The sequence below is a fragment of the Dipodomys ordii genome, unplaced genomic scaffold (assembly GCF_000151885.1).
Source record: "Dipodomys ordii isolate 6190 unplaced genomic scaffold, Dord_2.0 Scaffold55, whole genome shotgun sequence".
NCBI classification, from domain to species: Eukaryota; Metazoa; Chordata; class Mammalia; order Rodentia; family Heteromyidae; genus Dipodomys; species Dipodomys ordii.
The window spans coordinates 3,941,700-3,967,966 of record NW_012267271.1 but is presented as its reverse complement, the minus strand read 5'-3'; the positions used below and the strand labels follow the sequence as shown (position 1 = coordinate 3,967,966).

The following is a 26,267-nucleotide window of genomic DNA, read 5'->3' as shown; positions in this document are numbered from 1 at the left end:
AAGGTACCAGACTCCAGCCTCCTGCCTCAAACATGGGACCGCGGGACTCTGGGTGCCATTTCTCCTCAACTTCCAAGTTCAGTTTCCTTGTCCCTCCCAAGAACAGCGGGCATTCAGCAGGCCTTTCACAGACTCAGGGACCTGGGCCAAAGGTTACGATAATTACTGCTTGCTCTATGGCCCACTTATACTGGGGCTTGAACTCAGGTCCTCAAGCTCTGGCTCTGCTGTTTTGCTCACAGCTAGTGCTCTACCACTTGAGCCACACCTCCAGTCCAGCTTTTTTTTGCTGGCTAATTGCAGGTGAAATCTTTCTAACTTTTCTTTGCCTGGGATAGCTTTGAACCATGATGCTCTCTAAGTTTTAGCCTCCTAAGTAGCTAGGATTATAGGTGTAAGCCTCCGTGCTGGCTTGGCCTTATAGTTAACAGCAAATGCCAGCCTCACCTGAGGTTCCCCAGCCTCAGAAAGGGGGAAGAGGACTATGACATCACACTCATTTTATAGAAACGGAGACTCAGTTTCTTGCTTTACACTTCACTCCAGAACTTACTGTGCAGAACAGCCAACCCATGCTTCTGAGCTTGATCTCTGATGCAGTTGGGCAAGAACCGCTTGTTCTTTCCTGTGTGATGCTGGGAGCGTCACTGTTCCTTTTGGAGCCTCAGATTCCTCCTCCGTACAATGGGTTTTACAATGTGTTCCAGTGGGGGTAAGCGAAACCATGTTGACAGAAATGGTTAACATACATAGGAGCTGCCTCAGTGCTGGCGTGGGGCTGTGACACGCATTAGCTCATGCAGCGATTATTATAACTATATGCAAATGGAGGTTGAAAAGCTTTGGGATGTGGCGATGGCATGAGAGTAGGGCCTTGTGAAGGGTGAGGGAGGGTGTCCCAACAGAGGCCACATCGTATGAAAGGGCAGAGGAGGGAGGAAACACCACATGTGGTGAGACAGAGCCAGGGCAGGGCAGGAAGGCAAGCAGGATTGAGGTTCCCATCTGAGATTCAGTTCCCTATAACCTGGCTACAGACTGCAGCATACCAAGCCCTAGGTGGGCACTGTGAAGTGCTGATGGCTGAGCTGGTGCTCTCCTGGGCCATTGGAGTCCAAAGACCTTTTCTTTTTTGTCATTTGTGGGGGTTTGAACTCAGGGCTTGGATGATGTCTCTGCGCTCTGTTGCTGAAGGCTAGCATTCTACTACCTTGAGCTGCAGCTCTACTTCTGGTCTTCTGGTGGTTAACTTGAGATAAGAGTCTCACAGCTGGGCGCTGGTGGCTCACGCCTGAAATGCTAGCTACTCAGGAGGCTGAGATCTGAGTATCACGGTTCAAAGCCAGCCTGGGCAGGAAAGTCCATGAGACTCTTATCTACAATAAACCACTAGAAAAGTGGAAGTGGCACTGTAGCTCAAGCGGTAGAGCACTTGCCTTTGAGCTGAAGAGCACAAGGACAGTACCCAAGCCGAGAGTTCAAGCCCCATGACCGACCAAAAAAAACCACAAAAGAGTCTCATAGACTTTTCTGCCTAGTCTGGCTTTGAACCTTGATCCTCAAATCTCAGCCTCCTGAGTAGCTAGGATTAGACATGAGCCACCAGTGTCTAAATTCTTCTTACAAAGCAAGTCACATGATGATCTTGTGGACATTTCCACAGTCCTTGGAGTCTAGGTCCATGTAGCCTGGGTTCCTGACCCTCCTCTCCCCCCCTGCCACCTCCTGCCACCTTGCTAGCTGTGGCCCAGCTGCTCTGTGCCTTCCTTCCCTGCCTTCCCTGGGGAAGTGCCTCAGCTCCTCCCTCTTTGAGAGTCACATGGAGTCCTAGCACATAGCTGGCACACACAGGGCAGGTGGCTGTCATTACCAGGCCTCAGGCTGCTGTGTTTATGGGAAGAGGGTTTTCTGTGTTAATGACCAATGGCCTCAGGGAAGAGGCGACCCAGCATTGGGCCCTTCAGGACTCCTGAGGTCAGCTGAGAGGAAACTGTCAAACCTCACATGGCAGCCATCTTCTTGAGATAGAAGGGCGGCTTCGTGCCCTCTTCCACCTCCAGGACCAGCCAGGGCACCTGGTAGGTGTAAGCATTCCTTTCTGCTTGAGGAATCTTGGGAGAGGTTGGGAGTAACTGTGGGTAGGAGAAATCTACTGATCTGGGGATTTCTTGAGGTAAGGGGTTGTAGCTCAGCAGAGGATGGTGGGGTGTCCAGGCCTTAGATCATTTGGGGTCTTGGGGACATCCTAATGGCCTCTATCTTAAAGGCAGAAGGGGCTGGGAATGGAGGGGATGAAGGCAGATCTCAGAGGTGAAGAGCCTGGACGGGGGCAGAGGCGTGTGGGCCAATCAACCAGGAAGCCCTGCTTGGTCTGATAGCCTTGCACTGAGGAGCACATTGTGACCAGGTGGGAAGGCTGGTTCTGGTGAGGCCCGAAGAGGGGCCCTGGGGACGTGGCATTGTTGAGCAGGTGCTGAGAACATCCTTTCTCCTGGGGAGGCCTGTGGCATGGTCTGTATTAGCTCCTCATCCTCTGGACAAGCCTGGACAAGGCCCTCAGCTGTCCCCCCCTCCCAGCAGGGCTTCTGGCTGCTGGTTCTGGTTCTTTTCATGGGCCTACTGCCGGTCCCCCTCCCCCAGGCTGACGGAACCTGTCATTACTCCCTCCTCCTGGCTTCCCACCTGATTACAGTCCTGAGCAGGAGCTGTGTGTCAGCCCTTCCTTTGGGGCCACCCACAGGGCCATGGCTGCAGAGAGGCCCTAAATCCAGAGTCTAGCCATCCAGGTGGTGAGTGCAAGATGGGTTTGCCCCAAATTTGGTTCCCTGTTAGGTCATTTTTAGTTTATGTCTTTTGAGAGCTGTGTGTCCTTGGAGAAGTCACTCAACCTCTCAGGGCTTCCTCTGAAGGAGACAATGGATGCAAATGCTACATACTGTGCTGGGCATTGGAGATGCTGAGCACATGCTCTGCCCTTATTGTTGAATGGGGGATATCTAGTAGAAAGACCTTGAGTGAGGTCCTAGAGGCGGGCATAACATGGAACATGCTGTGTGACCTTAAGAAAGTGTCACCATTTCTCTGGATCGTCAGTTCTTCCTGATGTTCCAGGTGGATGATCAAGATGGCAGGGGCTTGGATGGCTCTGCAACAGGGAAACTGAGTCCCATAGCGCCTGGGCGGGGGGGCGGATGGTCAATACGAAGGCCAGCCCCCCTACCTCCTACCTGGAGGTGTTCCAGGAAGCAGGATGGCAGGTTCTGAGGCTACCCCACCCTCTGGGTGCTGTCACCTGCCTGGTTTCAGTCAGCAAACCTCTCAGCCTTGAAACCCTGAAACTGGGCCAGGCCTTGGGGGTGAGGTGTGGCCCCAGAGGGACCGGATGAGCCAGAGACTGCTCTGGCTTGCTGCCCATAGCTCATGCCAAACTAAGGCTGGAGCTGGCACGAAGCTCCTCCAGTCCACAGGAAACTGGGTGCAGTTATGGCTGGAGGCTGGCCTCTTCGTACCAGTGCCCGTAAGTGTGGAACAGGGACCCAAGCTCAGGCTCAGGGTTCCAGGCTCTGGGCTCAGCTCAGGTCTGAGGCTCTCAGTGGCAGAGGCTTTTTAGCTCTCTAAGGCTTAGGGTCCTTGGCTAAAACATAGCCTTAACACCGGTGCCATCTGCTCAGAAGTTGAGCTGAGGGTTTGGGGTTTCGGCGCAGGTGCGTGCACTCCCAAGGCCTGGGGAGCCACCAGTACATACAACAAAAAGCTTTGGAAGCTCTGGCCACGCTGCCTCTTCAGGAGCTCTGCCCTTCCATCCATGCTCAGCTCAGAAAGCTCCTCTCAATGCCTCCGTTTCTCCATCTGCAACAATGGACCCAGCACCCCTCCCCTCACTCCCAAGGCTGCAGGGAACTCTAGGCCTTTCTGGGGGCCCCCAGGTCATGTCTAGCTCCTGCTATCTGCACAGGAAGTAGCAATGATCCTTAGCATTGTCAGTTTGGAAAATCAGAGATTAGCTTTCTTCTGGCCACTTCTGGCTGCGCTGGGTGCTGGTTATGGGCACAGCCAAGCTGGGGGCCTCTCCCTGGACCAAAGATATTTTATGGACACCCCCAAGATTGACATGCCTCTTCCTTGCCAGGGTGAAGTGCTTTATTTTCATTGGTTCAATGATTTCCTCATCACCCAATCAGGTAGAGACTACTGTGCCATTTTGCAGTAGGAAATAGAGGCTCAGTGAGAGCTGGAGGCCACACAGCTAGTGGGTGGAAGAGCTGGGGCTTGAATCCAGAACCAGCATGCCCATAGATGCTCATTTGCAGCGTGTGCCCCATCCTCCCCCCAGACCCTCTGCCCACTGGAAATGGCCATGGTTAGCCTGTCAGCCTGACTCACCAGCAGCTCAGAGGAGGTGCTGAGGCCAGCATCCTGGCCACATTGATAAAATCTGTGTTAAGCCAGGCGCTGGTGGGTCCTGTCTGTAATCTTAGTTACTCAGGAGGAGGCTGAGATCCGAGGATTATGATTAAAGCCAGACTGGGCAGGAAAGTCTACAAGACTCTTTTCTCCAATTAGGCGCCAAAAAGCCAGGAGTAGAGCTGTGGCTGAAGTGGTAGAGCCCTAGGCTTGATCTAAGAATCTCAGTGACCAATCGGGGGGAAAAAAAAGAAAAGAAAAAAAGAAAAGATCAGTGTTAAGATTTTAGGTTTAAGCCAGGCACTGGTGGCTCAAGCCTGTAATCCTAGCTACAGGAGGCTGAGATCTGAGGATTGCAGTTCAAAGCCAGCCTGGGCAAAAAAAAGTCTCTGTGAGACTCTTATCTCCAATTAAACCACTCAAAAACCGGAAGTAACACTGTGGCTCAAAGTGGTAGAGTGCTAGCTTTGAGTAAAAAGAGCTTAGGGTTAGTATGCCCAGACCCTGAATTCAAGTCCCATGACCACCAACACACACACACACACACACACACACACACACACACACACACACACATTTTAGTTAGTTGGATTTCTGGAGATCCACCTACCCCTTTTTAGTGGCCCAGAGATGATGGCCAGTAGAGATCCAGTGGAGGGGAAGGCTATTTGTCTGCTCTGACCTAATGACCCAAGTGGGAACTGAGCCCCAGATTTCTATCCCTGTTTCAACTGTGTGATTTGGGAAAAGTCACTTTGCCTCTCTGAGCCTGCTTTCTCATCTGTAAAGTGGGGATAGTAAAGCCTGCCCTCCTTCCCCCTGGGGACTGGACAGAGATCTGCGGGGCCTGGTGAAAGTGGGCACTGGTGTGGGGAGGCTCTGGTGGGACGTAAGATTCAAGCCCCCCTCTGGCTAGGCAAGTCCCTGGGTTCCATCCCCAACACTGAAAACCAAACAAGCAAAAGCAATAACACCCTCCCCACCCCACACACTGCTGTCCCCGTCCAGGTCGTACAGCCACACCTTGTAGTCAGTCACCGAGTCTCCCCAAGCCTCAGCTTTCTTTTGTAGGGTGGGGTACTAACACCTGTCAGGGAGGACTCAGTGGACTGAAGCACACTTGAAGTTCTCAGAGGGTGAGCAACATTCTGGTGAGCTCTGGGAATTCTAGGGCCAGCGATGGGCGTCCCTCTGTGTTATCCTGGACAACTGGCGCTCTACCACGTGAGTCATTCCTCCAACATAGCTTTTTCTTGGAGATGGAGTCTCTAGGATTTTTTTTGCCTAGGTTGGCCTCAATAGAAAAAGCAAAGAAATATATGTAAGGTCCTGAGTTCAAGCCCCAGGACGAGTGCGTGTGTGTGCACGCGTGCGTACACACACACAGACAGAGGAAATGGACATTTAAAGTGTATCCCTAATTTGTTCTCTCCTTCTCCCTTCCCCCTCCAAGTTGGAGTCTGGACAGACATTCCAGGGATAAGTCTGTGGAGCAGGGCTGGGTAGAGCTGCCTCCAGAGGCATGTGGTGCCCCGAGGCAGAGACAGGCATCCATCAGAAGGCCTGAGATCATGGATGTGGTGTGTGGCCATGTCACATGAACCCTCTGTTCTCCGCCCTGGTCATCAGCTCCTGGCTGAGCCCCAGATCTGCATCCTAGCTCAGCCACCCACTGCGCTGTGACTATGTGCCAGTGACTTAACATCTCTGGGTCTCAGTTTCCTCCTTTGAAAAGCAGAGGTAGGCCTGAGGGCCTGTCTCAGAACTGCTTGAAAGCATTCAATGAGATGCCGGCCTAGCAGAGGTCCTTAACATCCAGGGACTGGCTACTTCAAAAGAAAATCCCAAGTTTTCAGAACTTAGAAACCAGGAGCTGGGGCTAGGAAGGTGGCTCAGTGGTTGAGCGCTTGCCTTGCATGCATGAGGCCCTGGGTTCGATTCCTCAGCACCACATAAGCAAAAAAACAAAACATAAAACAGAAACCAAGAGCTGACAGGGCCTGTCCATCCTTGAATTCACCCATCTCAGTACACAGGGGAAACTGGCCCAAGGAGGGAAGCTGTACCAACCCTAGGCTGAGAGTCTAGCTGCAGCACCTTGGAGCCAGGAAAGCCCCTCCCACCCCCACCTCTCTAGGTCTCAGTTTCTTCATCTGTAAATAGGGTAATCTGAGAAACCTACTATGGAACCTATTGCATGCTGGGTCTATTTGTGGGTCCATAGGACTCAGCCTCTTCTGAAACCCACTTTAGCAGAAGAGAGAAACAAATGGGCAGATTTTTAAATTCTTAGGTGAATTAGCTTGATGATGTTTATCAGTTATTCTGAAAAGGGATCATGATGTGAAGGTGATAAAAGCAGAAAATGAGCAGGATGCTAGTGGCCCAGACCTGTAATCCTGGCAACTCAGGAGGCTGAGATCTGAAGATCATGATTCCAAGCCAACCTGGGCAGAAAAGTCCATGAAACTCCTATCTTTAACCAACAAAAAGCTGGAGGTGGCAGAGTGGTTCAAGTGGCTGAAAACTAGCCTTGAACAAAAACTAAAAAGCTCAGGAGCAGTGTTCAGACCCTGAGTTCAAGCTCCAGGACCACCACACACATACACACACACACACACACACACACCAAACACACAGGAATGTAATGAGTGAGGTGTTTACATAGACTCGCTCTGCGGACACCTGTGCTAGGTGTCTGTGAATTGTCACACTCCTTTTTGTCTTCTCTTTTAGAGAAAACTGCGAAGGTTCTGGGGGAGTTCCTCCGTTTCTATGAGGACCAGTATGGCGTGGCACTCTTCAACAGCATGCGCCACGAGATTGAGGGCACTGGGCTGCCGCAGGCGCAGCTGCTCTGGCGCAAGGTAAGTGGCCCCGAAAGTGTTCACATTGGGTTCTGCCACCGGTTCCCACTTGGCCTTGGACTTGACTTCCCTGAGCCTCAGTTTCCCACTGTTGTGGTGCTGGAGGAGGCGAGCAAAGCCTCCTGGGAAGGGGAACCTGTGGTGTGACCCGGGTCTGAGAGGATGTCATAAGCACAACAGAATTAAATCCATCTAGAAGCTTCTGGGTTTGGGTCCAAGCATTCAGGAGATGGGCCAGCCCTTGCTCCCCTAGGGATGATACAGGGGTCCCCTGTTAGCTCAGGGAAGTCCTTCCTGTTGGAGCTCCCCACATGTATGTTCCGGTGCTGTGATCAGTCCCTCTCTGTGACTTCCACGCTCTGTCTCCTGGATGGCCTGGCCCTGCAGTGGCTCGTGATGGCTTCCCTCTGGGGAGTCTGATTGGCTGAGCCCCTCCTCTCGGAAGTAGGTATCAGCCAGTTGTGCTGGCAGTATTTAGGCTGGATTTCTGTGATTGGTGGGCTGTGAGTTGTCCTGGCTCACTGTGCCCGCCTCCCAGCTCAGTCATTTTGGCTTCCTTTAGACTTCTGGCCTGCCCCAAGGGCATTCTGTGCTCCAGCTGCCAGGTTTGGCCCCCCCCACACACACACCCAGGGGAGAGGAGGAGACCCTCCCTCAGCCAGACACAGGGCTGGGTCTCCACTCCTGTGATCTGATGGGAAAGAGATGGGGAAGCTGGGTCCAAACACTTATCAACTGGTGGGCTGGGGCCCAGTGGGGGCATCCTCCTCGGGACGAAGGTGAGGGTCAGCACCGGAGTGTCAGGGAAGCAGATGGGGTTCTGAATCCCTGACCTGCTGGTGATCTCAGACAAGTGTGGTCACCTTGCCAAGCCTTGGATTCTCTGTGAAGTGGCGTTCAGTCAGGAGTTTCTCATGGCCAGAGAGATGGCAGAGCCTGTGCAAGTGGGGGATTCCAGGACCACAGTGGAAAGAAGAGCTTGAGAAGGCACGGCCAAACCAAATTACTGCAAATGGACCTGTTTACCCCGAGAGAGAAGGGCACGTGTGATCTAAGCAGCTGTGGTTCAGCTGGAGGCTTAGGCCTGTCATAGCTAGAATGACAGCCTGAGGTCTTTCTGTGGGGTTGGGGGGAGGGGGAGTTTTTGCTGATGACTCTTTGTTGTTGACTGCTCAGCGTCAGGTGCTGGGGCCACACGGCCCTTGCTGATGCCTGGGGTGACAGTTTACACAATCCAGTGGGGAACTATGGAGATGACTGGATGAACACAGACAGCAGGGGCCTGACCCCGTCTGGTGGCCAAAGGGCTTCCTAGAAGCAGGGCTGTCCCAGCTGAGGATCTACCTGACTGATGTGGAGGAGGAATTGTACCCAAGGGAGAGGAAGGGCGGTAAAGGCCTTTAGCCAAGCCCAGGATGACCTGTCCAGGATGGAGCCAGACCAGAGCTCTTTCAGAGCCCTAGCCCAGGGCCCCTTCTGTGATCTCCAGCCCACCCAGGGTGAGGGGAGGGCAGGACTGTGCATCTAAGCCTCTCAGAGCTACACACAATCCTTGGCAAAACCTGTCTCTTCACTTGTTGTCATGGCAATCTACTGATCCCCTCCCCCTCCCACATATACACCCAGTGAGGGCACCAAGCGATGGTGCTCAGATGTGGTCCAGCCTGAGTGGCAGGTGTGCACCAATGTGGTAGGAAAAGAGGCCTTGAACTCATTCCAGATGAATGGAGCCAGAACTGCTCCTGCATTTAGAACCTCTCCTGGGCAGCCCCAGGACAAGTAGGGACCCAACAGTTTACTAAGCATATTCTGTGCACATTTGATAGGCAGGGCCAGAGGAGGAGACTGAAATCACAAGTCCTGCCAGGTAGGGATTTGGGGACTCGTTTTGCCACTCCTGAAACTGACCATCACCACATGAAGTCATGATAATATATAATGAGACAAATCATCATCATCATCAGAATAATAACCGATTGCTTTCACTAAAAAACAATCAAAAGCCAGGTGCTGGTGAGTCATTCCTATCATCCTAGCTACTCAGGAAGCTGTGATCTGAGTATCATAGTTCTAAGCCAACGCAGGCAGGCAAATAGGAGATATGCCACCTCTAACCAGCAAAAAGCTGGGTTGGAGGTGTGGCTCTGAGTGAGAGGGCCCTGTGGGAAGCCCTTAGTTGTCTGAAGTTTTGTAGGGTTTAAAATATTTTGTCTGGGATGTCAGTTCCGTCTCACTTCCTACAGTCCTTCCACTTGAAACACAATTCTGCCACTTGGGAATCTTAAAAATAAAATCCCAATCTGTAGCCATGCAGCCATTGTGAGCTGCCCCTGGGATCTGGGGGTGGGCTTGGTGGCGCTGGGTCCTGGGCGGCTTCTGCACAGCCTTCCCCTGTGCCTAGGTCTGGGGTTCCTGAACCAGCTGTCTAGCAGAGCAGGCAGTGGCGGGGGGGGCACACAAGCTCTTCCCTCTGGGTTAGGGGGGCCCTGGCTGCTCTTTCTAGTAAAGATAGGTTGGAAGGCTGAGATCTGACAGTCTAAATATAGACCAGTGAGATGCAGCTGGGACTTGGGCAAAGCCCACTGTGTTGGAGGGGGAGGGGAAAGCCATTTTTTTCCTGTAAATATTTTTGTCCCAGTAGGAAGCTGTGGTCTTGAGCTATTGTTTGAGCACAATGGGCTCTCCTTCCCAAGAGCTCCTTCCCCCCGGAGGAGTCAGGGAAGGACCCTGAGGAACCAGAGAGTCGGGCTGGGACTTAAGAGGGGCAACAGATATGGAGGGAATAAGGAAGCCAAAAAGGTGTGGACACAATCCAAAGAGTAATTTCTCCAGTTATCACACACACACACACACAAGCATTTTTCTACAAACAGCACCATGTTATTGTGGAACCAACAGAACTTGCCGAGAAACAGAAGTCGCCAGACTCTCCTGAGTTTCCCATGTTCCATCCTGGCTTCCGTATCACCTTCTAGAAGCTTCTGGGTGCTTGTCTGCTCAGGAAGCATAGCTTTAGCTTGAGCTCCCATCTCTGATATAAACACTTCCCCTTCCCCATGGTCCCCCATTTAAATCAGTCCTGTCTCTGGGATTCTCTTCCTGATGCTGCCACGGTGGCTCCAGCTACTGTGCATATCCCACCTGCTGGTTGCCAATGGCCACGGTCTCCATTATACAGATGAAAAAGCTGAGGCTCGAAGAAATGTGTGAGTCAAGCAGAGTTAGGGATTTGTAGGAATGCCTGCACCCACAAAGGTCATCTTCTTGCCAGGATGCCAGCCAAACATCAGACACCCTTAGACTAAGGCCCTTTCTGCCCTCACCCAGGTTCAGGGAGCCTGTCTGGTCACCTGTCAAAGCTGAGAGACTCTCTGGAAACACCTTGTTCTTTTTATGGCTATGAGGGGAAATTGAGGCTCAGAGAAGAGCAGAGATTTATTTGCCTTGATACTGGGGCCTTGGAAGCTGTAGCCTGTGGATATGTCACCTCCAGATGGAGATGGCAGCCGTGGGTGGATGGGGAAGACAGCTTGTCTCCCAGCACTGTTTGGAGATGGCTGGGTCTGCTCAGGCCAGAGCAGAATGGGAGACCTTGGGCCTGGCCTTGAATCCGTGCTTGGCCTAGGTCTGAGACTGGGCATCACCACTGGCCTGCTAGGACCCGGGTGAGCCTCTTGCTGCCCTGAGCCTTACTTTCCCATCTGCCAAGGGGTGAGATGCGGGAATGGAGGAGGCAGTGGCCCTCACTCCCCGCCCCTGCCTCTCACAGGTGCCCCTGGATGAGCGCATCATCTTCTCAGGCAACCTCTTCCAGTACCAGGAGGACAACAAGAAGTGGAGGAACCGCTTCAGCCTTGTGCCGCACAATTATGGGCTAGTGCTTTATGAGAACAAAGTGGTGAGTATGGCGTCCTCCTGGCCCCCTGCCCCCGCCTCTGCCTGCTTCCAGGTCAGCTGTCCCCCTGCACAGAGAACCCCACCCTGAAATCTGAGTCTCCAGGCTCCCCACCTCACTCACACCTGCCATTCCGTATCTCCCACATCCCCAACCTACTTGCTCTCCCTCTGTCCTTGTCTGTATGAAACTTCATTCTTCAGCCAGCTCCCCACATCATAAAACTCATGAGCTCCTAGGCATCCTCCCAACCACTCTCAGGTCCTCCAACCTCTACCATCAGGGCCCCGAACCTGCCCTCTGCCTATTTCAGCTGCCTTCCTCCCTCTCCTTGACTCTATCCTTGTTCTTCCACAGCTGCAGGAAGCTGTTTGCTGGCCAGTCCCTGTTGAGGGTTTCCTCCTGGGTGTCTGTCCGGCATCTGCCCTCTGGGAAGAGTCTCGTATCCTCCCTTATCTTCTTCCTGCCCACATCTGAGAAGAGATAGGAGCTGATTATCATACCTTCTCTTTGCTTTGAGCCATCTGGTTGAACTACCTACCCAATTTCATGAACCAAACATTTCTCCAAAGATGGCCAAAGCACAGACTTTATTTGGCCTGTTTCAGAGCACTTTTATTTATTTATTTATTTGTTTGTTTGTTTTTTGTTGGTTGCAGGGCTTGGACACAGGATCTGGGAACTGTCCGTGAGCCTCTTGTGCTCAAGGCTAGAACCAAAGTGCCACTTCCAGTTTTCAAGTGGTTAATTGGAGGTCTCACAGGACTTTGCTTCCTGGGCTGGCTTCAAACTGCAACCCACAGATCTCAACCTCATGAGTAGCTAGGATTACAAGCATGAACCCCTGGCACCTGGTTCAGATCAATTTTTACAGTAACGTAAATTATTAGGAGCAACCTTGTGCCCCAGGGTAGTGGCTGTCTAATGGTAGCATGCTTTACAATTACTCTGAGGGCTCAAATGGTCACAAATGAAGTTTCTGGGCCTACTCCCAGATTTTGATTCAGGTCGGTAGCAGGAAGAATTAACAAATTCAACTGAGTCCAGTGGCTCATGCCTTTGATCCTAGCTACTCAGGAGGCTGAAATCTGAATATGGGGGTTTGAAGCTAGTGGCCCGAACAAGGAAGTCTAAGATACTTCTTATCTTTATTTAACTACCAAAAAGCTGGAAGTAGAGCTGCAGCTCAAGTGGTAGACTGCTAACCTTAAGTAAAAAAGGTAAGAGAGTATACCCAGTCTCTGAGTTCAAGCTCCAGAGTAGTAGACACAGAAATGTCTAGGATGTATTAAGGTCAGGGATTACCTTGCATATCACTGCCCTAAGGGTTCTGAACTACTCTCAGAAAGTGTTGAGTAGTGACCCCTGGTGGTAGACAGCAGCTTTGCATCCCTGCTGTACGAGAAGTTACATCAGAATCTATCCCCTACTCCCTGCATTGGTGTAGGAATTGTGTACTGACCTACATCTCCCCCAAAAGAGACCGTGGAACACTTGGAACCTAGGAAGGCAGAGAGGATGGTGATGTGGCAGTTCAAGGTCAAAGACTCTAGAGGTCCCAGATTCTAAAGGCATATAACCTTAGTTCATAGCCTACATTGGCTCCTTCCTTCCTAGCGTAATGATTTGTAGATGTGAGCATCCATGAAATGAAATATGCAGTGCTCCTGATACAGTGCCTGATATGTAGCAACCCCTCAACTGGTAGAGCTGCTGCTCGTCACAAAGGCAACAGTGACCATATTGGTCATAGTGACAGCCACCCAGCATAGCCCACTGAGGTCTCCCGTGCTCAGCATTTCATGTGGATTCTCTTACTCCTTCTTCTCCCAGTCTGAGAGGCAGGGGTCCAGAACTGGGTCTTGATAGCCACAATAGTCAGTAGTCGTTATGATAATCCATTTCCTCTCTTCCACCTCCTCTTCACTACCTCTTTCTGATCTTCTTCTATGCTGGGAAATCCAGGTCCTGGTCTAGGAAAGCACTCTCCTCAATGAGGTGTTTGCCCAGGCAGCCGAGTGCCCAGAGCTAGAGTTGGAGATGGTATCTGCACTTGACCATGCTCTTAACATTGTGTCTCCATCTCCCTTGTGCATTCCTCAGGCCTATGAACGGCAGGTGCCACCCCGAGCCATCATCAACAGTGCAGGCTACAAAATCCTCACCTCTGTGGACCAGTACCTAGAGCTCGTTGGCAACTCTTTACCAGGTAAAGGATAGCCATCCTCAGCCCTGTTACTTGCACAGGCCACAGGAATTGGCCAGGGGAAAGGATGGCTCTGAATCCATTGCTGCAGGCCCTGAGTTCACAGAACAGCCAACTGGATCTACAACTGCCCACAGGTGCCAAGCACAACTTGAGCCCTCAAAGTGGGGAGGCCTTGTGGGGCTGAGAGGTGGTATTTGCCCAGGCTAGACTCCAGATGGAGCCTGGACCTGTGTGTCTTCATCCAGGTCCAGCTGATGCTATGGAGTGTGTGTCAGGGGTAAGGAGTGTTGTCTCTCCTCTGCCCTTCTCATTTCCTGGAGTCCCCGAGAATCTTGGGGAGATGAAGTAACTTTGCCCCTTGGATGCTTCATTTTTGAGGAGTTGCTACTTTATGTATCTTGTTCCTGCTCCTCTCCCCAAGCTTCATTTGCAAACAACATCTGCAGTGCAGGCAGCCCCTGGAACCCAGGGACTGGGGAACATGCCAGCCTGGGGCAGTTAGGACTTGGGACTGATGCCCCCATGGAAGTCCTCATTCTTGGCTTCCAGGCCTGACCCTCGCTTGGTTTTACTGGATCTGAGTGGGTCAGTCACCTCTTCAGCATCCTGAGCACATACAAAACACAGATTGCTAAGAAGGCAGTTCTCAGGGAATGGCACAGAGAAGTGCTGTGTGCCCAGCCCGGGCCTGCTCAGAGCCAGGGCACAGAGAAATGCTTTTATCATATTATTGACTGGAATGGCAGGTCACGGCCTAGGGCAGGTTATCTCAAATATCCATGAGGACCAAATAGAAAAGAAAAAAATTCCTTTCTGTTTATTTTGTTTGCCCACATACCTCCCTTCCCACCTGGACATTTAAGCCACACTCTGACCTCTACAGCTGAAATGTGAAGGGGAACCTGAGAAGGTGATTCTTGGCTTTTGAACCTGAGGGCTCTGGCCTGTATTCATTTGTAACCTTACACACAGAGTTGAGAGTCTTACTCAACAGGGACTGATTGTGGCCTACTTCCAGCTCTGGGAAAGGGGGACCTATAGACACTGGATTCTGAGGTTCCTTTGGGTTCTAGAGGACAGATGGAAGGCGGCTGCCCGGCCGGTCTAGGACAGACCAGCCTTTTCTATACCCAAGTCTACTGTTGGCTGTGTCCTCTGACTCAAGGAAACCACAGAGGGCCAGTGCTCAGAGACAGTATCTCCACAGGGACCACATCAAAATCAGGCACCGCCCCCATCCTCAAGTGCCCCACGCAGTTCCCACTCATCCTCTGGCATCCATATGCACGTCACTACTACTTCTGCATGATGACAGAAGCCGAGCAGGACAAGTGGCAGGCTGTTCTGCAAGACTGTGTCCGGCACTGCAACAATGGTGAGTTGAGAGGAAGACTTGTTCATGGGTTGAACAGCGACATCCAGTGGCTGAGCGTGGTGTGACATCCCAGCTCCACAAGCTGTTGTTAATTTCCCTTCTGAGGTTGTAGGACACTATTTTAATTGACATCCTTAATTTTCTTCCTTGATGTAAACACTTTGTGTTGCTCAGGAAAACATTAGGAAATTGTTCACATGGGGGTGTGGTTATTGAGTCCTTGGATCATGGATAACAAAATCACGGTCTTGATTCTACCAGTTCCTAGCAATGGCTTTTATGAGACTGACTCTCCTATTTGGTAATAGTCCCTTTGTGTCACAGGAGGTTTAGTAAAAGACTTTTGCTTGGGGCTAGGAAGGTGGCTCAGTGGTAGAGCGCTTGCCTAGTTTCAATTCCTCAGCACCACATAAACAGAAAAAGTTGGAAGTGGTGCTGTGGCCCAAGTGGTAGCGCGCTAGCCTTGAGCTGAAGAGCTGAGGGACAGCGCCCAGGCCCAGAGTTTAGGCACCACGACTGGCAAAAAAAAAAAAAAAGACTTTTGCTTGGTTTAGGTCACTGTCTTAGAGTCAGAAAGTTTTTGGCCTCATTGGAGAAAGAATTTAAGACAGACACAAGGGAGATATAAGCCAGAACAGGTTTATCAATGCAAAATAAAGCAAAAGCAAAACAAAAGTACACACTCCAGAGGGGGGAGTGAGCAGGCTCAGAAAGGCCCTGTGCCCTGTGTTGGAGGTCCCAGACCTCAAACTTTTATAGCAGTCTGTAGACATGGGGGTGATCAGTCATGGGTTAACATGTCATTATCTTCCAGAGACTAGGCTGTATGTTATCAATGCCTCTCACCTGTTAGCAGGGAGCTCCTGGTTTGGATAGTGAGACCAATACTGTCATTTTCCATGGGCTTCGGGCATTTTCTGTCAGCAAGTTCCTGTTATAAGTAACTCTGAAAGAAGGCCAGAATGTGATTCCTTATCAACATCCAAGTTGTGGCTCTTAGTCCCTAGGGTTGCTAACTTTCTACCTAACTTCTATGTCAGATTTACATAGGAGTGAGATCTATTCCATGCTTGATAAAAGTTTTCTCTATTAAGGCAAGCGTGCTGGGCACTGGTGGTTCAGGCCTGTAATTCTAGTTATTCAGGAGGCTGAGATCTAAGGATCACAGTTTAAAACTAGCCTTAACAGAAAAGTATGTGAGACGCTTATCTCTTATCAGCTAAAAGCCAGAAATGGAGCTGTGGCTCAAATGGCAGACCACTAACCTTAAGCAAAAAAACCCCAAAAAACCCAAGTGAGAGCATGAGGCCTTGAGTTCAAGTCCCCGTACTGGAGAACACACACACACACACTCACACACACACACACACACACACACACACACACGAAATATTATTATATCACTTCCTTCTTTACTACCAACATGCAAAGCCATCTGAGAATATCACTTCCTCTCTCTGGCAACTCATGCTGTGGCTCTTCTAGCTCACTCACTCATTCAACAAACATTTTTAGTGTCTACTCTGAAGATGCAATAAGGGAAGAAGGCCAAACCTCTGCCTTGTGCAGCCAGCTGGCTAGTGGGGAGACAGATGCTGTACAGATGCTGAACAGATGCACCTCCATCCAGGGTAATGTCAGGCTTGCATTGGCGCTGGCTTGGACTGTGTTCATGTGACCTGTGACTCAGGAGAGTTCTTAGGTGCTTGGTGGTAGAGGTTCAGATCTGTGGGATAGATTGCCATTGGGTAGGGGAAGAAAGTGGCGTGGAGTCAAGTCTGGAAGGGCCTTAAGGGGTCTATAGGATTCAAAGGTTACGACTGTCTCTCTGCCCTTGGGGGGAGGACCATCCTTGTCTTGGAGAGAGAGAGGAGCCCTGGGACTGCCTTCTCTTCCCCAGTACACCCAGCTCTACCCCATGAAGGAGGGGTGGGCACCCCACCTCATCAGAACCACTTCTGCCCCATGGGGGGAACTAGGTCTTCAGCCAGGCCAATCCCTGCCACCTGGGCTGGGCCCTGCCCTGCTGCCCACAAAGGGCCTCCTGTTCCCAGGTCCCTGGGGCTGTGGTGCTGGCACAGGCTCCGGCTGCCAGGCCTGGGGCAGCCTCCTCCCTCCCCCCATCTCTGGCCCTCACACCCTCCCCAGGTTTTCCAGAGCTGCTGGCCAACCTGGCCGGGCCTGGTAGGTGACCCTCGGCCAGGTGAGGGAAGAGGTAAGGGCAGGCTTTGTGGGGAGAGTCACTGTTTAGGTCCCCAGGTCCATACCAGCCCTATAGCTGGTGAGAGACAGGCAGGGCTTAGGCCCTGGCAGAGCTGGGGTGCCATGGGCAGGAGGGGAGCCCAGGGAGAGCTGTTGGGTCAGGGAAGGAAGGGTGGGCCCTTCAAGCCTGGAGCTGACAAGGCTGGTTTTGGATGTGGGCCTTCCTGCACCCTAGGACTGTGAGAAAGTTCTCTGCTCCCTCCTCTCCAAGGCTGGGCCTGGAATTTGTGGAGCCTGGAAATTGCTCATTCCTGGGGCTGCCAGGAAGTGGGGGTGGGGGTGGAGGGGTGGGGAAGGAGGCCAAGCTGGGTGGCCGCCAGCTCATCTCAGGGCCCCCCTCACATCCTGCATTCCTGAAGCAGTGGGGGGTGGCAGGAGGCTGCTGGGGCACTGGCAGCGCTGAGTCTTCTGTGTGGCCTGGGGTACTGAGGCCGGGCTCTTGCTGAAGTCCCTCTGCCAGCTCTTCCAGACTGGGATGTGGCTTCCTTTCCCAGGGAAGCCTCTGGATTTATCTAGCAGTGGATCCTAGATTCAAGCCCTGATTCTGCCATTCCTCAGCGGTGATCCCGTGGCCCAGGACCTTGGCCTGTCTCTCTGAGTATAACGGGGTTGGCCCAGGGTTTTGAGGACTCAGTGAGCTGGTCTGTGTGAAGACCCAGCCCAGGCTGTTTCCATCCTCGAGGTCAGCCATGATGAAGCAGCACAGACTGTGCAGCCGGCATGACAGAAATGGAACTTTCTACCACTTGTCGAGACTGGAAGTCCTGGTCATTAGGAGTACACCATTTGTTTTGTTTTTGGTAGTGCTGAGGTTTGAACTCAGGACCTTGTACTTGCTAGGCTGGTGCTCTACCACTTGAGTCACACCCCAGACCTTGTTTTTGTTTTTGTTTTTTAAGCTTTTTTTTTTGGTATGTGGTGGTTGAGCTGGGGCTAGGACTTTTACTCTCACTTTCATTCTAAGCTGCTGACATGCCACCACTTGAGCCGAAGCTCCACTTCCAGCCTCTTTCTGGTTAATTAGAGAGACTCATGAACTGTTCTTCCTGGGCTGGCTTTGAACTGCGATCCTCAGATCTCAGCCTCCTGAGTTGCTAGGATGACAGGCGTGAACCACCTGCACCCGGCTAACATTTTTTTTTTTTAGTTTACTATAATTACAGAGTGAGTGTGCCTTGTTGCATTTCTATCCATGTATAATATATTCTAATTAGTCTCTCCCCCATCACCTTCCTCCTGTCCCCAAACAGTTTCGACAGGTTTCCTAGTTTTAGTCTCATGGCTGCAAACCATCTGTCCATCCTTGTTTAGAATGTATTTTAAATTATTCTTTTTGATTTAGTTTTGGCTTTGAGATGGCATCTTACTATTTTGTCCAGGCTAGCCTTAACCTTCGGGGCTGAAGCCACCTGCTGCCTGAGAAGCCCTGACTGGGCTGGACGCACCCCACTGGCTACCCATTTTTTTTTTTCTAAGAAATTTCCCCTTATAGGAAGTGGCGCTGTAGCTCAAGTGGTAGAGCGCTCGCCTTGAGCTGAAGAGCTGAGGGACAGGGCCCAGGCCCAGAGTTCAAGCCCCATGGCCAACCAAAATAAAAAAGAAATTTCCCCTTATAAGGACACTCACTGGTGGGGGGGTGGGGTTTGGGGGTAGATCTGGGCCTCAACCTAATCTCAACTGAATTTATCTCTCCAGCAGCCTCCTTACAGATCTGGTACTGAGGATTTCTACCTAGGCTTGCACTGAGCTGTTAACCAAGGGAGGGGGAGGGGGCGCTCATCAAATTCTGGTGCTTAATGAAAGGATTGAGGCCCCCAGAGTCTGAGGCTCTGATCCTGCAGAAAAGGCCTTCCTCCTACTGCACCCCACCCTTGGCCTCACCTTCCTGCAGACCAGCCACACATGCCCGACTAGCTGGGCTAGGTTAGAATGTAGATTCTTGGATCTGGGAGAGGCCCCAGGTGGGTACTACTGGGTCTGCCCTTCTGAGGGCCAGGCTGGAGTTCTCCAAGGCCCAGTTGGGCAGTGCTGGCTCGCAGCAGCCAGGATAGGTCAGCCTGGTGCTTTTCCAGAGGAGGGCGCTAGGTTGCACCCAGCTCCTGTCCTGACTTAACCATGAACCTTATGGCTGGCTGGCTGTGGGAGAGGAAGGCGTCCCCTCCCCCTACCCCAAGCCAGAAAGGGTTTTTTTCTTAGTGGGGTGACTCAGCCTGTAGTCACTGCAGTGGGTGCTGGGGGTTCTGATGCTTAAGTTGGTGTTTTCCTCTTCCTGGGCTCTGGGGATGCCGTGGTGAGAGGCACATGGCCAGGCTGGGCAGTGCTAACCATGTTCTTCCCACACCCCACACCCGACACCCAGTCAGATGGTGCAACTTCCTGCTCCTGGGGTCCAGGTCCTGTCACCCTCCATCATAGGCCACAACAGCACCAATAACAACATGGAAATAGCTTCTCGCTTGCTTGCTTGCTTTTTCCTTCCTTCCTTCCTTCCTTCCTTCCTTCTTTCTTCCTTTCTTTCTTTCTTTCTCTCTCTCTTTCTTTCTTTCTTCTTTTCTCTCTCTTTTTCATTCTTTCATCATGGGTCTAGGCGCTGTCTAGTTTTCTAGTGGTTAATTGGAGATAAAGAGTCTCATGGAATTTCCTGGCCCAGTTGGCTTTGAATTACAATCCTCAGATCTCAGCCTCCTGAGTAGTTAGGATTACAAGTATGAGCCACCAGTACCCAGCTCTGGTTTTCTTTTTTTGACAGTACTGGAATTTGATCTCTGAACTTGAGCTTGCTAGCCAGGTACTCTACCTCTTGATCCACACTTCAAAAATAGTATCACCAACTTTTCCTTCCACTTTACAGTTTCCACACAAAATCTCAGGTCCTAGAGATCTGCTTGTAAAAAACAGTTCAGGCTGTTGCACAGTTTTAGCAAGGACTTATTTTAGTAGGGAGAAATGGAAATCAGAGAGAAACATTTCCTGTTCTCCATGAGGGAAATGGCAGTTAAAGACTCAAAATGGTGGTTCCTATCTGTTGTGTTATGCTTGGAGCTGGGAGAACCAGCCTGGTCTGCTCAGCCTTAGTGACTCCTCATTCTTAAGCAAGGGTTCTGGGTAGGTAGGGTGAGTGAAGCCCAACCCAAACCCGACACCTTCAAGACCTGCTGCAGCCTCCCATACCTTTCATTCTTTCTGTCTCTACCTGTTTGTGAAGAGTTTGTAGAAGGCAGGTTTAGCTAGCTCCTCCTCGGTCTCCCGATCTTGGAACTTAATGTTAAAAAGGTGGCATGGAAGGATGCTGATCTGTGTTTTCAGTTTCCTCTCCTCTCCCCTCCCTTCCCCTTCATCACTCCCCTCCACTTCCCTCCCCTTTCCTCCTGCTCCTCTTTCTCCTTCTCTTTATTTGAACTCCGGTCTTAGGCTCTCTCTTGGCTTTCCACTCAAGATTGGTACTCTACCTCTTGAGCCACAACTCCACTTCTGCTTTTTGAAGGTAAGAGGCTCATGAACTTTTGTATGAGCCACTGGTGCCTGCTTAGTTTACTTCTTGGGTTTGAGTCTTGAGTCTCACCCTTTTAAAAAAATAACAAAAATTTTCTGTCTCTTCATCTATCCTGCCTTAATAACACATTTTATAATTACCAATTATAAAGACTTCCTGGGTTTTTTTTTTTTTTTGGTCTTCTTTCTGTGGCTTGGGCTAGAACCCAGGGCTTTGTGTCTATTAGACAGATATGGACCACTGAGCTAGCCCGCCGGCTCCTACTCACTCACTCAATTCCTTGTAGCCTCTGAACCCAGCGCCCGTGTGAACCACAGACCAGACAGATCTGGGCATTCAGCATCCCTGACCGCTACCTCCTCAGATCCCTGGCAGCCCACAGCTTGTCCCCACATTGCTGTCCAGTGAGGCCAGGCCAGGATCATTGTTCCTATTGTGCAAAAGAGGAAACTGAGGCCCCTTCTGGGTTTAATCATCTAGAACAAAGCCCAGCAAAGCACAGCCCATAGGCCAAGCTCAGCCCCCTGCTGAGCTTGCCTGCTTTGGTCAGTAAAGCATTGAAACAGAGCTGCACTGGCTTGCTTGAGTGGCCGGGACAGGAGCAGGCTGGTCTGCACAGCTGCCATATTTGCGATCAGCTCCTGTAGGCAACATTTGTCCCAGGAGAGGGGGAGGGGCAGCAGCCATAGGTATAAGAATCTTCACGGGGTCCTGAGAGCCATCCCGGGCAGCCTCTCAGGGAGGGAGGAGTGGCTTCTCCTGGTCTGGCTCTGCGGCTTGCTGCCCGATGGTGCTGGGCCGGGCCTGACCTCAGAGCCTGTCTGCTGCTTCTCAGTAGAGCAGGTTAGTGTTAGTGCCAGGACTCGGGTCTTGGAGGATATTGGTAGGTCCTGGGGTCACCGTGAGGCTGGGGGGTGAGGCTGCGTACTCCTGTGTCACTGCAACTGCTAGGAGGTAGTGTGCTCCCAGCATTCCTTGTGTGTGGTGGGGGGGGTCTGATCGGGCTGGAGGCCACTGGGCCATTCATTGATTCTTGATTCCCTCTTCCTCCCTATCTCTTTCTCCCTCTCCCTCTCCCTCCCCACCCTCTCCCCACCCCCATCTCTCCTTTTCTCCCTCCCTGGAGCAGGCATCCCTGAAGACTCCAAAGTGGAAGGCCCTGCATTCACAGACGCCATCCGCATGTACCGCCAGTCGAAGGAGCTGTACGGCACATGGGAGATGCTGTGTGGGAACGAGGTGCAGGTGAGGCCAGGGTCTGTGTGCAGGGCCCTGAGGGTGGGCTGGGGACCGGGATGGGCTCTGACCACTGTGGGTTGGGAAGGGAACCACAGGCTCAGGCTCAGATCTTCCCACAGCAGGTGCCAGCTGCGGGTGTAGGTATGGACAGGGCGCTGCAGCCCTGGCCATCAGAACCTCCTCACCAGGGAGAAGAAACATGTTCAACAGACACACATTGGCTTGTAAAGACAAAGCAGGAGGGTCACTGTAGTTAAGGCAGCGAAGGTGGTGTGTGCAAAGGTCCTGAGGTGGGCCCTTGAGTCTGAGGAACTTGCAGGCCCCCTCCAGCAGCTCTGCTGACATCTGGGAAATGACGTTGGAAGCCTGAGAAGCAGAATCATGGGGCAGAGGGCCAGGCTCAGAGGAGGGGCTAGAGTGGCTGGGCGTGTTGGAATATAGACGGTGAACCTGCACAGCCCCTGCCCTGGCTATGCCTCTTGGTCCTAGATCCTGAGCAACCTGGTGATGGAGGAGCTGGGCCCTGAGCTGAAGGCAGAGCTGAGCCCACGGCTGAAGGGAAAGGCACAAGAGCGACAGCGGCAGTGGATCCAGGTGTGTGCGCCAGGGACCCCAGGGCGGGGAGGGCAGTACACCTGGTATCTTCCCCTCTGGTGTTAACGCCCGGGCCACGGTGGCTGCAGATCTCGGATGCTGTGTACCGCATGGTGTACGAGCAGGCCAAGAACCAGTTCGAGAGTGTGCTGTCCAAGCTGCAGCTGGCCCGGCCAGCCATGGAGGCCGTCATCCGCACCGACATGGACCAGATCATCACCTCCAAGGAGCACCTGGCCAGCAAGATCCGAGGTAGGGTCTGCGGGCCACGCCTGCCACGGGCACCAGCCTGCTTGGACCGGTGGCTTCGTGGGCCCAGGCGAGCTCCTTGCTGGGCCAGCTGTTCGTACTATGGCCTGGGAGTTACTTAGTAGCTGGCTTTTCTTTCTTTCTTTTTTCCCTGTAAACTCAGATCTTGAAGGTAGAAGCTTTTGTCTGGGAGGTTTAAACTTTCTGTCCATCCTTGGCCAACCTAGATCTGACGCTGTGTTGTCCAGTAGACTTCAGTTTTATTTTGTTTTGTTTTTTGCTGGTCCTGGGGCTTGACCTCAGGACCTAGGCTCTGTCCCTGAGCCTCCACTTCTGGCTTTTTCTGTTTATGTTGTAACTGAGCAATCAAACCCAGGGCTTCATGCATGCTAGGCAAGCACTCTACCACTAAGCCACATTCCCAGCTCTTCCTGATACCTAACTTCTTTTTATTTTTCTTTTATTTTTTTCTGTTCCTAGGGCTTGAACTCTTGAGCTTGGGTGCTGTCCCTAAGCTTTTTGTACTCAAGGCTGGTATTCTACCACTTGAACCACAGCTTTTTTTTTTTTTTTGGGTCCCGTCATGGGGCCTGAACTCTGGGCCTGGGCGCTGTCCCTCAGCTCTTCAGCTCAAGGCTAGCGCTCTACCACTTGAGCCACAGGGCCACTTCCGGCTTTTTTCTTTTTGCTTATGTGGTGCTGAGGAATCGAACCCAGGGCCTCATGCATGCAAGGCTAGAGCTCTACCACTGAGCCACCTTCCCAGCCCATTGAACCACAGCTTTATTTCTGGCTTTTGGTGGTTAGTTGGAGATAAGAATCTCACAAACTTTCCTGCCTGGACTACCTTTGAACCCTGATCCTCAGCTCTCAGCCTCTTGAATAGCTAGAATTACAGGCGTGAGCCACTGATGCCCACTCTGAGTATTCTTGACTAGTTCTATTCCTTGAGAGATGGATGAAGGGCTGGGAAGGTGGCTCAGTGATAGAGCGCTTGCCTTGCATTCATGAGGCCCTGAGTTCGATTCCTCAGCACCACATAAGCAGAAAAAAAAAGCCGGAAGTGGCGCTGTGGCCCAAGTGGTAGAGCGCTAGCCTTGAGCTGAAGAGCTGAAGGACAGCGCCCAGGCCTAGAGTTCAGGCCCCACAAGCGGACCCAAAAAAAAAAAAAAAAAGAGAGAGATGGATGGAGTCCCTACAACTGATGTTTACTTTGTGAACAAACATTACATGAGTAAAGTGGACACCAAACCCTGCCCCTGCGCCCCCTCTTTCCCCTCCTCCCCGGCATAAAGATGCCTAGATCAGAATGTTCTGGGGAGCCAGCAGAGCCTTTTACATGGTGACACAGAGCCAGGCATGATTTGGACAACATTCCAGAGCAGGGGCTCAATTTTTTTTGGTAGTCATGGAGCTTGAACACAGGGCCTGGGCGCTATCCCTGAGGTTTTTGCTTAAAGCCAGTTCCACCACTTGGAGCCACAACTCCACTTCCAGTTTTCAGGTGATTAATTAGAGATAAGAGTTGTCACAGCTGGGGCTGGGAAGGTGGCTCAGTGGTAGAGCGCTTGCCTGGCATGCATGAAGCCCTGGGTTCGATTCCTCATGCACCACATAAGCAGAAAAAGCCATTAAGTGGTGCTATGGCTCAAGTGGTAGAGCACTAGTCTTGAGCTGAAGAGCTGAGGGACAGTGCTCAGGCCCAGCGTTCAGGCCCCATGACTGACAAAAAAAAAAAAAAAAGATACTTTTATCTGTTTTCAGGGGATACGTACTAGGACTCGAGCTCAGGATGTTATGCTTGCTAGGCAGGGGCTCCACTCTGAGCCTGCAGCCTCTTTTGTATCAGTAATGTGAAGTACTGTCTGGCTTCCTGTCTGGAAGTGTCTCTGAACTGCAGTCCACGGCCTCTAGCCTTCCCCTGGCAGCTAGGAAGACAGGCTCACACCACCACACCCAGCTTCCAGCTGTGGTTGAGAAGAGGACTCACATGTATGCTAGGTGCTGGGTTGGAATCTTGATCCTCCTGTTCTTAAGCCTCTCAAGTAGTATTTCAGATGTGAGCCACTGAAGCCTGTACTTGTTTTGTTTGGTATTTAAATGAACGAGCTAGATCCCCAAAGATGAAGATTTTATCTGCTTTTAGCTAAGCCGTGCATGGCTGACGCCTTTGGACCCACAGTGTCAAGTATGTCAGTTCCCCAGTCAGGATGACCCGTTAGTTTTACTGCATGGAGCTCTGGCTTGGCGGGAAATGTCTGTTGCCAGTGCCACCCACTTGGCAGATGCCTCTGCTGACCTGGCTCCCTCTGGGCACAGCCTTTATCCTCCCGAAGGCCGAGGTGTGCGTGCGGAACCACGTTCAGCCCTACATCCCGTCCATCCTGGAGGCCCTGATGGCGCCCACCAGCCAGGGCTTCGCCGAGGTTCGAGACGTCTTCTTCAAGGAGGTCACAGACATGAACCTGAATGTCATCAATGAGGGCGGCATCGACAAACTGGGCGAGGTAAGGCCTGGGTGGGCATCAGTCTCCCACATGCGCCCAGGGCATTGGCTGTGCAACTTGGCCTGGGCGGGCCTGCCCTGCGCTGGTGGTACCTACACACAGGCACCAGGGGCACAGACCCAACACAAAGCCCTCACCAGCCCTAGTTGGGACTAGCAGTTAGAGAGAGTGCCATGACCTTCTGCCGTCAGCCCTTATAACTAAAGCAAGAGGATTGCTAAAATATAAAGAATTCAGCCAGGTACAGTGGCTTGTGCCTTTAATCCCAGCTACATGGAAGCTGGCGTTTAAGAGAATCAAGTTTCAAGGCCAGAGAATCAAGGTTCAAGGCCAGCCCTGGCAAAAAGTTAGTGAGACCCTATCTCAACAGACGAATCCAGAGCACTGTGGTGTGTACCCGTCATTCTAGCTACTGGGAGGCATAGATGGGAGGCTCATGGTCTTAAGGTCTGCAGAAAATTTGCTTTATTCAAAAATAAAGCAAAAACAATAGATCAGTGGACCCGAAACATGTGGTACCTATACACAATGGAATTTTATACAGCCATTAGAAAGAATAAAATGCTGTCGTTGGCAGAGAAATGGATAGAACAAATCATGTTAAGTGAGGTAAGCCAAGCTCAGAGAGACAAAGAATGCTGTTCTCTCTCATGTGCAGAAATTAGATCTAAAATACACTGGATATTTATACCCAGTGAGACCAAAAGAGGACACTTTTAGGAAAGAAACACGAAGGTGCAATGCCTAAGAGCCTCTTCATATTTATATGAAAATGTACATATCAAAATGAACGCCAAGATGTAGAAACAAGAGACCTCTGTTCTTTTTAAATTTTTTTTCTTAATTTTTAGGTTTTTTTTTTCTTTTTAGTTTTTTTTTAATGATTCTGTCTTCTCCTTATGTATGGTATATTCAAGTGTCTTTCTTTCTTTCTTTCTTGTCGGTTATGGGGCTTGAACTCTGGGTCTGGGCACTGTCCCTGAGCTCTTCAGCTCAAGGTGAGTGCTCTGCCACTTTGAGCCTCAGCTCCATTTCCAGTTTTTCTGGTGGTTAATTGGAGATAAGAGTCTCATGGACAGGGCTGGGAAGGTGGCTCAGTGGTAGAGCGCTTGCCTTGCATGCCTGAGGCCCTGGGTTTGATTCCTCAGCACCACATAAGCAAAAAGAAAAAAG

The 26,267-nt window shown here is 51.5% G+C and overlaps 1 protein-coding gene across 1 annotated transcript in view; it reads left to right on the top strand.

Annotated features, from left to right (window-relative positions):
* Positions 1–26,267, top strand: part of Fam129b (family with sequence similarity 129, member B) — a 56,643-nt gene that overhangs the window by 24,215 nt on the left and 6,161 nt on the right. The window contains exons 2-9 of the mRNA XM_013021486.1: positions 7,141–7,271; positions 11,041–11,169; positions 13,270–13,375; positions 14,583–14,750; positions 21,635–21,750; positions 22,234–22,338; positions 22,428–22,590; positions 24,907–25,094. Coding sequence (XP_012876940.1) covers positions 7,141–7,271; positions 11,041–11,169; positions 13,270–13,375; positions 14,583–14,750; positions 21,635–21,750; positions 22,234–22,338; positions 22,428–22,590; positions 24,907–25,094 — 1,106 coding nt within the window. The remainder of the gene's footprint in view (positions 1–7,140; positions 7,272–11,040; positions 11,170–13,269; positions 13,376–14,582; positions 14,751–21,634; positions 21,751–22,233; positions 22,339–22,427; positions 22,591–24,906; positions 25,095–26,267) is intronic.